General features: G+C 34.7%; 1 protein-coding gene across 2 annotated transcripts; it reads left to right on the forward strand.

Moving 5' to 3' along the window:
* The first annotated feature begins 1,030 nt into the window (after positions 1-1,030).
* On the forward strand, positions 1,031-6,100 carry LOC110007617 (uncharacterized). Of its 2 annotated transcripts, none has more exons than XM_020669730.2 (5): positions 1,031-2,063; positions 2,668-2,770; positions 2,993-4,920; positions 5,339-5,437; positions 5,760-6,100. In XM_020669730.2, the coding sequence occupies exons 1-5, from the start codon at positions 1,428-1,430 to the stop codon at positions 5,823-5,825; spliced, it is 2,832 nt and encodes a 943-aa protein (XP_020525389.1). In that variant the 5' UTR covers positions 1,031-1,427; the 3' UTR covers positions 5,826-6,100. The 2 variants fall into 2 exon arrangements, with proteins under 2 accessions (XP_020525389.1, XP_088725902.1); XM_088869776.1 differs by having other exon boundaries at positions 1,130-1,929.
* Positions 6,101-10,895: the final 4,795 nt, after the last annotated feature.

Below are 10,895 nucleotides of genomic sequence, written 5' to 3' on the forward strand. Positions count from 1 at the left end.
TAGTTCTATATTATAAGGTAGCATATTTATATAAAATTATAAATTTTTTTTTTTGTTTAATGGGCATTATCCTACTATTTGTTTAGGTTAATAATACATGGTCAAAAGGTGCATAAAATAGAAAAGTTAAAAACCATATGGTGTCACAAAAATTTTGAATCCTTGGATTTCCAAAGAAATGGGTGCAAAAAATGGGGTTCACATAAATTTTCCCTAGAATAATATTGGTAAAAAATATTCCGGAAATACACGCTCTATGCACTAGAAAGATGGTGTGGTTTGTATAGAGCTGAGGCTCTAAACAATCAAAGTAAAACATACCTTCAAATAGCGTCAAGAAATGTGGTTTCAATATGAAAAAACTTTGTGATAGGCTAAAAATATTTTTTCATCTTCAATTATAGAATTTAAAGCTTAAAAAATAGTGTAGATTGAGTAGATATATGAAAACTTCAAAATCTTGAAAATTGACGGTCCAAAAATGTATTACTATATGCACTATTTTTAAAACTTAAAATCGATTTTTTTTCTCATGTCCTTGATGTTGAGATGATCAAATTGAGGATATTTGACCATCAAAACAACCTCTTCTAGTGAAATTTTTGAGATGGGCTCTAATTTAATTGTTTAGAGCCTCGGCTCTACATAAACTTTTTCCCTAGAAAAAAACTTATGTATTAAGATTGAATAGAAACCATCCAATTTTTGAATGGCTAGATTTAAGTGTCATAAAGCTTAAAATTCAAAATTTTATTTTAGAAATAATCATTTAGTAATTATTATGTGTTTCTCAAAATTTAGATTAAAAAATTATCCTAAGGTGTTTTGAGCAAGGGAAGCGATGAGCAGTATTCTCCCTAGGGAGCATAGTATATGCGCTCATTTATTGTCTTCGAATGAATTGAGGAAGATTTCGAACTGGACCCACAGCCAACGTGCTATACTACATTTTCGCGCTCGCTTTTATGTTTCCCACCAAAAAACCACATTTCTTAGTTTTGGAGCCAAAATTCAAAACGTGGAGCCCCTTGTCATGCTTTTGCTTTTCCCGCCTCAGGGTTCCTCTCTCTCTCTCCCTCTCTCTTTCTCTCTCTACATATATTTATATTCTCACATCGTTGCCTCTCTCTGTTCACGCCTTTAGTCTCTCTCTCTCTCTCGAACCAGAAGAGAAATCATTTTCTCTCACTAGAGAGCGGGCACGATTATTGCACTAGAACCAGAGTAGGTTCCATAGGGGACCATTTTATCTCTCCAAACCCAATTTGTATTAACCAGCTGGTCCCTGTATCTTCATTATCTCCCTCCTTCCTAGATTTTGAGCAGCATTAACCAATTGCCATTTTCTTTCTCTAGAATCAAAGTCGACTCTTTTATCTCACAAGCTCCAGATTTGGGACTTACTGGGAGCCATTATTGACATCGAAATGGAGAGACCGAGCACAAGGAAGAAGCTTAAGAGAGAGAGATCTGAAGAGTTGGACACAAATGCATATCGATTCATGAGATCGGGAGCTTTTCAAGGGATCTTCACTCGAAGCAGGTCTGAAATTTTTGTTCACAAGAGCCGATCAGGCCTTCAAAGACCAGATCGCAAGGGAAATCACTCTAAAGAGAGAGTGATTAAAAGATCAAGAGAGTTGCAGAGTATTGAAGATAAATGTAGCTTATCCTTGGTGAAGGATCTCAGAACAAGGAGAGTTTTCTCCCAACCTTCCATTAGTGGTGATGAAAGCTTCCAAAATGTCATAGAGAAGCCCAAGATCAATGGTCCAGATTTATCGGATGCTGTTTCTGCCGAGATTGAATGTCCCAATTCGTCTGATGCTGTTTCTGAGAAGTCTGAGACAGATATAGGGCTTGAGAGCATGATCAACAGTGTTTTGACGGCTGAGATTCTACAGGTTCCATGCCATTCTGAATTTGATGGTATGATTTCATCAGAAGTAGGCTCTGAGAGATCTGAGACAGATTTAAGGCTTATGAGTTCAATTGGTGAAGTTTCTACTACTAAGAATCAAGTAGATATTATTGGTGCTGGATTTATTGCAGGGAAAAACTCAGTAAGTAAATTAATCTCAAACAATTCATAGATAAATGGAGAAACATCTGTGTGTTGTGTTTATGAAACAAAGCCACCAGATATCTATTTGATCAGATAACTGTTTTAGCTGATACTTCAGTCAAAGGAAGTACTACAATGGCCTAATTTTGCGGTTTAAGTGATAAATGTTTTTCTTTAGTTGCAAATAAAATGAATGAAGAATTGGATACTATGGATGAAGCCAGTTGCAATTCCAATGTAATTTATTGACAGTTTTTGTGGATCAGTACTTGGAATGTAATAACTTTGGCTCAAATGCTTTGGCATACATAACTTGGAAATGCTTATAGCATAGGATCAAGAGATTTCCTTCTTTTTTTTTTCTTTGTTTTGTGGTAATTCACCTTTAGGATTCAAAGTTGGGATGTAGTGCTGCAATCATCAACATCTTGATCAATCATGTGCAGGTCTGACTCCTGAGATAGAGTAAATATTTTATTCGAAGTAGTTTCAAAATAACGTATATCTAAATGGTGGAGCAGGTCAAAATAAATTTTATCGGTGGTTTACGCCTTTGGACTCTCACAAGTTTGTTTGTTCTAATGAATGAGACTCATTTACAGGTGCTTACTCCTTGTTCGAGTCTGAGGATAGTGCACAGCTCCAATTCCCCTGCTTATGTAACTATGAGGCCATCTGCTGCTTTAACTGAAGGAAATGATACAGGTATAGTATAATATCCCTTCACAATTTGTACCAAAGGTGGTTTTGCTCATCAGTCTGTATGCGTGATAATCTCACAATTTGTTCAGAAGGGTTGTCTTGCTTTTCAACACTTTACTGATTGTTCTGCAGTTTTTTTTTCTGGATGTTGTTTCTTGATTCTTTTGCTTATCAATTCTTTTCAAATACTTCATAGTTTTGCTTCTGAAAATCAATGTGATGCAGGTGTTTCAAAAATTCAACCTTGGAATGACATGACGTACCTGCATTCTTTCAAAGACCCTACAGATGGATGCGAACAAGATGTTCCAGAGGCGACACCTCCTAACAATAACCATGAGAAAACTTCACCAACCCAAAACTTGGAGGGTTTTGAACCTCTTATCTCTCCTTCTGATTCTCACGAAGAGAAGTGCCAAAATCAAGCAAACCATTCTGAAATTTCATTGTCAGAAAAACCCATGCTTGTTCACGACATGGAAGCTTCAGTTTCTTCTGGTCACTCACTAATCCTTGAAGCTATGCCATCTGAGAAGCCTGATTTCAATAGAAACGATCTGTTATCTGCAAAGTGTTGCACAAACCCAACATCCAAATTAACATGGAACAATCTCCCACACTCATTTGAACTACCAAAACCTTGCTCAATTCTAGATGGTCAGCTTGGTTCCCTTGCCCAAGACCTGTCCCCTTTTCTGGATACTCATAGTACTTGCCCTGGTTTTGAGAACTCATCTGTCCCAAACACATCAACTGCTACTGCACAAAGTGGCTGCCCTTCATCCAAATTTGCGGAAACTTCTGTATCAGGAAATACCAGACTTGGTTATGACATTGAACCTTCAATTACTTCTGATAACTCACGGAACCTTGAAGCCATTCTATCTGAGAAGCCTGATTTCCATAGAAATGATGAACGGTCTGCAAAGGAATGCCCTAATCCACCACGTATATTGACCAATATTGACAAGTGTGAAGTTTCAAACTCACCACTCTCACATCTTTTTAGCTTGGATGACGATCTCAATTCCTTTATCCAAGACCAAATCCCTATTCTTGATACTCCTGGTACTTGTCCTAGTACTGCAACCCCAATGGTTCCACAGCAATCAATGGTAAATGCACAAACTGACTTCACTTTGTCTAGATACAAGGAAATTCCTATATCAGAAAAACCTATTCTTGAAAGTGACATAGAAACTTTAATTTCTTCTAGTAAAACTGACACAGTCACCCTTGGTGCTGTTCCACCTGAGAAGCCTGATTTCAATAAAAATGATGCATTATCTGAGAAAGATTTCATAACCCCACCTTCCAAGTCAACATGGAACCAGATTTCTCATTCTTTTGAAATCCCAAACCCACCAGCTTCCAGGCTATTTAGCTTGGATGGTCAGTCTGGTTCCCTTATCCATGATCAAATCTGTGCTCTAATCACTCCTGGCACTTGCCCTGGTATTGAAACCCTGTTTGCTTCATCTCCATTAAAGGCCAATACAAAAACCACCTTCCCTGTGTCTCAATATATGGAAAATTCTGTATCTGAAAAGCATGTACTTGCTAATGACATGGAAGCCTCAATTTCTACTGATAACACAGTTATCCTTGAAACTAAGTCTTCTAGGAAGCCTGATTTTCATAGGAATGCAAAGGACTGCATTACCTTGCAACCTGAATTAAACAACACTTCACGGTCTATTAAAATACCAAACCCACCTTGCTTTCGCTCATCTAGATTGGATAGACAGCCTGCTCCCCTTTTCCCAGATCAATTCCTTATTCTTGATACTCCTTCCACTTGCCCTTGTCCTGATAATCCAATTGCTCCACTGTCAGTGGAAGTTACACAATCCCAATGCCCTATGTCTCAACAAGAAGGTTTTGCTCATTTGGAGAAGTCTTTTCCTGCTCCTTCAAAGGGTGGACTGACGTCTGATGTACAAGTGTGCAAAGGGCTCTGTTTGTGTGCGGATTGTGCATGTTTTCACTCTCAAGCAGAGAGAGCTTGTGATTTCTATCGAAAGCAGATGCAAAATATTGAAGAAGTCATTGCGGAGTTGATGAAGGAGTTCATGTGTGTGAGAAATTTAATGGAGAAACATATTTCTCTTGTACCTGGCCGAACTGAGGTTTCTATGATCGCTGTATCGCAGGTAGTTTCACATGAGACTTGAATGTTAGTTTCAATTGGTTTGATAGTCCAATATTCAGCGGTCTTAGCTTTTGCAATTATGGGAAAGTATATCATACATATTCTGTGTATGTATCATACATGGAAGGACATCCACCATCTGTTCTCTGGATGACTGATGGTGGTGATGAAATGTGCATATATCTGTGATATGAACTATGGTCCATCTCCACCATCTATCTTGAGAACAGATAGTGGATCCTGCTCACTGTGTGTATGATGTGCTTTTCCTTTTGTTTCTGGAAATCTGTTTCTGACTTTCACCTTAGTTGCGTTATACAGGATAGTTTGCCTTTTAAGTTTTGACAGCATATTTTGCATGCATAAGCACTCTGTACTAATGGCAGTAATAAGTCTCTTTGCTCCATTTCTGTTAACAGGTGAGGAGGATGCTTAGGCAGATCTCTAAAACAGAGGAATTGGCTAAAAACCGTCTCAGGGAGATGACCCGCAAACTAAACCTCCACACCAGAAGCACTGTAAGTCTCTTTTCTCTCCCTTATCAGAATTGGTTTACTTGAGAAATTTAGTCGTTGATTCGCCCCATTTTATGCTAAAGATATTTGTTTTTATCACATTTGGTTTCACGTTTTAGCCAAACTTGTCTCAAAAGTAGGCATTAGCCTCTTGCTTTTCAAATCAATTATTTTCTTAAAAAATAAAATATTGGCCGTAATTTTCTTCAAAATTAATTGGGTTCAAATTAGTTGGGTTCTAGCTCTGGTATCCCCTGTAATATGATATTTTAAAGCCTTGTAAAGTTTACCAACTGAAAGTATTATTCATGGGTTGGGTAAACAGAGAGCGCAACTGGCCAGAGTTAAATTCACCAAGCAGGTGGAAGAGAAGTTCATTCCAAACGGCTAAAAGCAGAGACATCATTGTACTGGGCATGCTTAGAGGCCTGCCTAGCCTCCATTTGCATCATAATTGGACCCCATAAGATTGTATTTGAACTTGAGGCATGGAATTTTAAGTTTGTTTTATGATCATGAAAATGTCAGAAGAATAGTGAAAAGGAGCTGGAGGGGATTGACCTTGTTAGGAGTGGAGATATTGTTGTTTTTTCAGGTTCTACTTGGGTGTAATCTTATCGAAATTTTCAAGACCATTCAAACTTCAAAGTCAAGTTTTTCGGTCCAGCATGCATGAATATGCAATCGGAAAAGTTTAGATTTCAAATTTTCGACCCTCTGGTAAAATGAAACTCTCTGGACAGCGTTTGAATTTGGGCAAAAATAGCATCGTTGTTTTATTTGGTAAGCAAGAGGTATGAAGAATCAGAGGAAGCTATCATTAACTTACGGACAGGAATTCTACGAGTCCCCTTAAAAGTTCATTTTTGCGATGGATTTTGGACCCAATTCGTTTCAATAGCAAAATCTAATTTTTGAAAAAAGAAGTTATCTTCAACACGAATTTTTAGACCCTCGAGTATTAAATGGCCAACATACATTCAAATAGCTCAATACTTATCGGAGGTTTGTATAGTAATATAATGCAACAACCTTCAAAAGCAATGTTAGATCCATTTATTTAACCCAATTTTTAAATATATTGAACAATCACAAAAAAGAAAAAATTGAAAATACATTCCAAAATGTGTTTTTTGAGCCCATCTAATATAGGCTGTCTATTTTAATGAGATGCTTAGATTAAAGCTTTAGAAGGTTTTTTTTTTGTTTTCAAAATTTTTAGATTGCTTTAGTATCATTAGATTAATAATGCTAGAAAAATTAAAAAGGTGATTTTGAATCTTGAAATTCACCAAATAGATTGTCGAGATTCATTGTTGGAGGGTGCTCATTTTGACTATATCTAGGATGCAAATTGAATTTTATTTTTTTGATATTGATTATTGGGATGAAAGGAGTGCAAAACTTGGGGTTATACAAATGTAATAAATATGATTTTTTAGAAGTGTGGTTGTATTATATTACTATACAACCTTGCATGAAATCATTCTCCATTCATGTATTTTTCAAGATAATGAACATTCATAATGCATTATCCTTTTTTTTGGAAACCCAAAAAAGTCATAATGAATTTTGGTATTTTTCTAAAAATGTTTTAGGGCTGGATTTGATTGATTCCTCGATTTGGACCTTTGGTTTGTTGATTTGGACCAGTTTTCCAAATGGATGATTTGGGTCACCACTTGATTTATTTAAAACATTTTTTTCTAGAGAAATTTATGTTAATGTCATGAAAATTAACATTATTAAATAAATATTTCTCAATTTTTTTTATATGTGAGTATTCTTTTTTTTTTTTATTTCTCTAAATTCTCAAGTTTTCACTTCGGTGTTTCAAGACTCTAAGTGACAACCATTTTATCATTTTGAAGGTCCAATGTTTGGCTTCTTGCATACAAAGCAAGTGATTCGAAGTTACATTTGACTTTGTATATGGAGGTTTTTATTTTGGATTTTGAAAATTTAAAGTAGAAAAATAATTGTCACTTTGATCTTGAATTTCGAAGTGGCGGCAAATTTGGGAGAAGAAAAAAGAAAAAAACAGTATAATTGTAAAATAGGAAAACTAATTTTGGGGGATATCAACATAATTTTCTCTTGTTTCTATGTACTTTTTATGTAATTGCCATATTGTTGTGTGAAAAAGCTTATCTTTATTTGTGAGAGAGCTTATTTTCTTTCTTTCTTTCTTTTTTATCATTAATTAAACATATTAATGATTCCGATTAATTGGGATAAGCTTGGATTATGATGATGATTAAACACATTTTCTAAGAGCCAAATTGATGAGAACTGTCATAGTATGAGCTCCATACACATGCTAAACTAAATCCAAGTATGTCAACATCCTTATCTTAATTGAAAAGTTCCCTCATGCTTTGAATTTGAATTGTGTTTGTCTAGCATGTCAAGCTCGGTAACTCCTTTGGGGAGCCTCAAGCAATCAACACCCATTTTTGGATCTTAGGGTGACTTTTACTGAATGGTTTTTTTTGGTTGAATCAGTAGAGACCCTACAGTACAAGGACATCCTAATATTATTCTTCGGAAGGTCACTCATTCTGGTGCTACTTTTGCCCAAGCATGCTTAACTTCAGTGCATCAATATTGGTTTCGCCACACCCCTATCGTATGGATAGTTGAGGAGTACTAAAGCCCAAGTTGATTAGCCAAGAGTATCATCTGTAAACACATTTATTTGTCATGCATGAGTAGGTGCCTCTAAGATGCCATGCCTATGCATGCAGGAGCGATGATCTTTTTTTGGAAAGGCACACACATTGACCTCCTTTGTGGTCCAATGTCATACATGTAGGCTCGGTCTGGGCACCTTGATAATTCGTTCTTAAGGTGGTTAATTTGAAAATAAAGCTAAAAGAAAGTGTGTTATGACATTTTTAACTTAGGAAGGGAGAGAAACTGGCGTTATTCATGAATAGTTCGACCGAACAAACATGGTCTAAAACTGTTAATATATGGAGGGAGCTCGAATTTCATGAATGAATGGTTGTTACCAAAAAACGCTTAACCAAGTGTTATTAAAATTGCACTGAATTAGTAATGGGTAAAGTCAATTGGTCCGATTGCCAAGATCCATTTAGATCCAATTTTAATGAATAAAAGCTAAGATAATAATTGAAAAATATAAAATATAGTGCAAAAATTACTTAACTTTATTCTCCCAGTCTAATCGGTCAATATTGGCTTGTTTGGCCTGTCAAATATTGGTTTTAACCTACTTTTTGACAACACTCAAACGTTGCTGCTTTGGATTGGACTAGCTAAGGTATTGGTTGGTTTTTCAATCAGTGGGCTCTAATTTGATTGTTTAGAGCCTCGGCTCTATATGAACTTTTTTCATGGTTAAAAGCTAATTCTAGTTTTTCATTATTATTATAATAATAATAATTATTATTATTATTTTTATTTTTTTAGAATTTTTTTTGGACAGGCTCAAGTATGAACATTTGCAATTAATAAAAGGAGAAGGGCAAAAATTTAAAAAGAAAGAACAAAGAGAATAATTAAAGAGAAAGTAAAAGAGGAATACGAAAGAAGTCACCTTAGAAGCATAAGCCGGGCAAAAACTCAGATTTTTCAAACTTGAGAGTACCTTTTCAAAAGTAAGCTTATTGTGAAATGGAAAAGATTTGGTGGTCTAACATGCTCGTGGAGATTTATATGTCATATCATATTTATTCATCTCTATGATCCACAAAAAAAAAATTGTTTCAATCATTGATTCACTTGGGAACAACTTCGTATCATCATCTATACATTGTGAAAAATTTCTACTTTTTAATGGATCAAGGATGCAAAAAAAATTCTAAACCTTTGCAAGTCCATTTCAACAGTAGAAACATGGATTTATTACCCTTAAAATAATGTGAATCTAACCAAACCAGGGTTATAGAAATGGATGGTCCAAATTATTAATAGAAAAGATATTAAAGATGGAGCATTTTTAGGACTTTAATCTTTGTTTTTTAAGATCTTTATTTCAAGGGTCAAGATGATGGATTTGACATTTATTGGGTCTTCAATCATCCAAAATACAAACAGCTGAGAGCCACGCATTGTTTTTCCCAAACTATATTCGTTTCTTTTTTTTCTTTTGCTTTAATTGATTTAATAAAGGTCAAATGAAATTTATGATAAACGAGGATACAAAAGTACTTGGTACCACTAAGGCATAACAAAATCCCTATCATCTAACAATGCTACATCTCAAGTTCAATTCCACACATGAACTACTAAAAAGAAAAAGAAAAAGAAAAAGAAAAAAAATCCCCTTCTTCAAATCCAGTCTTTTAAAACCCAACAATTTCCAATTTATATTGTCAATCCAAATGATAATCAATATGTACCAAACTAGTTTCAGAATGAAATAGGTCCGGGCTTGGCTCCCTGCCTAAAACCCCTTTTAGATATTTATATATTTTTATTCTAATTCTTTTTATCATTTTTTTTATTTTTTTAACACATGTTTTTAAGCCAATTCTAAATCTCCACCCTATAAACCTATATTTTAGTTTTTATTTTATTTTATTTATTTTTAATATTTTTCTGAATTACCGATTTAGACTAATCCAGATCCAATCATGATCGCCAATCCAGATCCAACACAAACATATGTGAATGATCCGCCCCTCCGATACAAAATTTGAGATGCTTTCAAATCTGTAACTAAAACGACATATGAAGCTCCTATCACGGTGTCACAAGTTTAGCTTCATTTAAGATGGCTAGTGCACATCAAATATCGAGATAGGTGCCGAAGATGCCTAATCTTCAGGGTTCTAAATCCATAAATGTTTCTTGATCTTGACGAAGAGGAAAAATTTCGAAATATTTTGGTCGTAGGCGCAATTTAAAGGAAACGCAGGATCATTTATCATTGGTACAAGGTGGTTGTAATTAATTTTGACTATTAAATGAAAAATTCGCTAGCTGCATTTATTATAGAAAAATTGTTTCATACGAGTTGAACCGCATTTTTATATATGCGATCCTGAGGTATGAGGCATCCATCTTAAAGATGGATACAAATTAGAGGTCCATATAAAAATAATTGAAACTACCTGTGCAAATGTTTTTTAATAAAATTATTATTTTTAATTTTATAAATATATTTGTTTATTCATAAATTCCATATTAGAGATTATATGCCCTAAAAAATTAAGTCCAAAAATCCATCTCAAAATTATATTTCCATAGAAACCGGATCCTTTATTATATGGAATAAAAGTTTACATAAGGTTGCAACCTTAACATGTAGAATTGTGGATGCACCTCAAAAATCCATTGGAAAAGGTAGTTTTAATATTGAAAAACCCTTTGATTGATCATCTCGACATTGAGATATATGACCATGAAAAATAAAAAGATTTTAAGTCTCAATAATACTGTATTTTACAACATATTATCTATAGGGTCTATTTTCAAGATTTATTTGATTTTA

Source organism: Amborella trichopoda, chromosome 6, assembly GCF_054954075.1.
Source record: "Amborella trichopoda isolate Santa Cruz 75 chromosome 6, AtrichopodaSantaCruz75HAP2 v2.0, whole genome shotgun sequence".
Classification (NCBI taxonomy): Eukaryota; Viridiplantae; Streptophyta; class Magnoliopsida; order Amborellales; family Amborellaceae; genus Amborella; species Amborella trichopoda.

Coding starts and splice junctions, on each gene's coding strand:
- LOC110007617 (XM_020669730.2), top strand. CDS start 1,428: ATGGAGAGACCGAGCACAAGGAAGAAGCTTAAGAGAGAGAGATCTGAA. Junction 2,064..2,667: donor TTATTGCAGGGAAAAACTCA/GTAAGTAAATTA, acceptor ACTCATTTACAG/GTGCTTACTCCTTGTTCGAG. Junction 4,921..5,338: donor CTATGATCGCTGTATCGCAG/GTAGTTTCACAT, acceptor TTCTGTTAACAG/GTGAGGAGGATGCTTAGGCA.